This window comes from Cicer arietinum, chromosome 5 (genome assembly GCF_000331145.2).
Source record: "Cicer arietinum cultivar CDC Frontier isolate Library 1 chromosome 5, Cicar.CDCFrontier_v2.0, whole genome shotgun sequence".
NCBI lineage: Eukaryota > Viridiplantae > Streptophyta > Magnoliopsida > Fabales > Fabaceae > Cicer > Cicer arietinum.
In genome coordinates, this window is record NC_021164.2 from 68,839,087 (window position 1) to 68,840,881 (window position 1,795).

Consider the following 1,795-nt stretch of genomic DNA (forward strand, 5'->3'; position numbering starts at 1 on the left):
AGAGAGGAAGGGACAGTTGGTGGTGGTGGTTGTGGTGGAGTTGGATCTTGAGGAGGTGAAGAGGAAACAAACGGAAAGGGCTGTTAGAAAGAGATCTGGTAGGGAAGGGAGGTTGATTATTGTTAGTGGTGGGGACATTTCAAAAGAGGTGGTTGTTTTCTGGGTTTGATGAGTTGAAGTTGTGATTTTGATGATGTTCCATGATGGGTTTGAGCCTTGAGGAGAAGGAGAAAATTGAGGATGGATATGGTTTTATGGAAAAGGTCAAAAGGAATAAGTAATGACTGGGATGGGTTTGTTGGAATTGTTTAGGATAATATTATTCGGCTTCGGTTCTAATTTGTATTCTTTCTTGCTTTCTTTTCTGCTTCACAACTCCTTTTGGATTTTGCTGACTTGTATTTCTTAATTACGTGGCTTCTCTTTGCTTCATTCACTCTGCTGCGTCTTTGTGGCTGCCAATAGATGCAAATTTGAATCACAAACACTTCCATCGCACAATATTTTTTGTTTTTTACTTTATATTTTATCAAAGTTTTACTAGTTGAGTCCTAAATTTATATTCTTTTAAAGAGTTTTTATTATTTTTTAAATTAAATCCTTAGATTGTAATCTGTATGTCATAGCATATGTTTGGGAAGCTGCAAAATCATGTTTGAAACTCGTGTTTATATGAAAGTTGTAACTTGTAGCTTCATAAAATCAAGTCTAATTTGCATTGAAAAACGATATCCTGAGTTTAAACGTCAATCTAAATACACTAGTAACATTTTCTGATAATAGTCTCCAAAGCCCATTCAATTTGTCATTTTTCTTTGTACTATTGTTTTTCGTTTAGACGTTGTCTTTGCCAACTCTCCGTAGAGAATTCGTTCCATAAGCAGAAGCTTCCTTTCAAAAACAACAAGCAATAACCTTTTTTCTATACACCAACCAATCAATCTTCAAAAACTACTAAAATTTCTCCTGGGATTGCTTCAAACGAGTTTATGGCTTTAACTTTGTTTCTAAGAAAACTTGCCAGTGCACAACCCTGCTAAGTACTATCAAAACAAAACATTAATTTCCAATTCGTCACCACACACCAGAATGGCCAAAATCTTTGTGAATACAATAAGCTGAGAGAGTAAACAGTCTTTGTGAATACAAGAAACAAAATATAGACCCCACGGCAATAAACTAATGGCATATCTTGGCTAAATTACATTTGTAGTCCTTTAACTTAATCTCAGGTAACGTTTTAGTCCTTTATCTTTTTTTTTTCCGACTTGGTCCTTTATTTTAATTTTAAGTGACAATTTGATATTTTATGTTTTAAAATTTCAACAATGTTATCCTTTTTTATACAAAATTTCAAAAAAAAAATTCAATCAAAACTCATAAAATTAATTATATTCTTCAATATAATACAAATTTCATCAAATTCGTAACGCAAATCTTCAAATAAACTCATATTTTCATACTTTATTTGATATTGTTAGGAATAAAGGACTAAATCGGGAAAAAAAAAAGATAAAGGACTAAAACGTTACCTGAGATTAAGTTAAAGGACCACAAATGTAATTTAGCCGGCATATCTTATATAGAATAAACTTTGGGATGCGATGTTGCACAGCTAGAATGAAAAGCGATTAGAAACCTGTGTGTCATTCGATGAATCTACCAAGGATGTATTTATTATTTGTATTGTACTTCACCTTAATCAGTTTTAAGGTTGTCACAACTCCTACAAACTAGATTTCAACATGAGAAATAGAGAGATGAAATAATACAGCTACTCTGCCCACTGCCAGAA

At 32.8% G+C, this 1,795-nt stretch overlaps 2 protein-coding genes across 5 annotated transcripts in view; both read right to left on the bottom strand.

The window, feature by feature from the left end:
- The window catches only part of LOC101488650 (uncharacterized), a 1,191-nt gene extending 1,053 nt beyond the window's left edge, over positions 1-138 (bottom strand). Inside the window, exon 1 of the mRNA XM_012716508.3 lies at positions 1-138. This exon is cut by the window's left edge and continues 1,053 nt beyond it. Within this exon, the coding sequence (XP_012571962.1) occupies positions 1-138 (138 nt within the window).
- Positions 45-1,795, bottom strand: part of LOC101515679 (protein TRANSPARENT TESTA GLABRA 1) — a 6,273-nt gene continuing 4,522 nt past the window's right edge. For 2 of the 4 annotated variants that reach the window (XR_012163048.1, XM_073368381.1), the window contains one exon: positions 45-455. The gene's annotated coding sequence lies outside the window, so the exon portion shown is untranslated. Of the gene's footprint in view, positions 456-780; positions 1,034-1,621 lie in introns of those variants that run through there. The other 2 variants (XR_003472780.2, XM_073368380.1) reach the window with 2 other exon arrangements.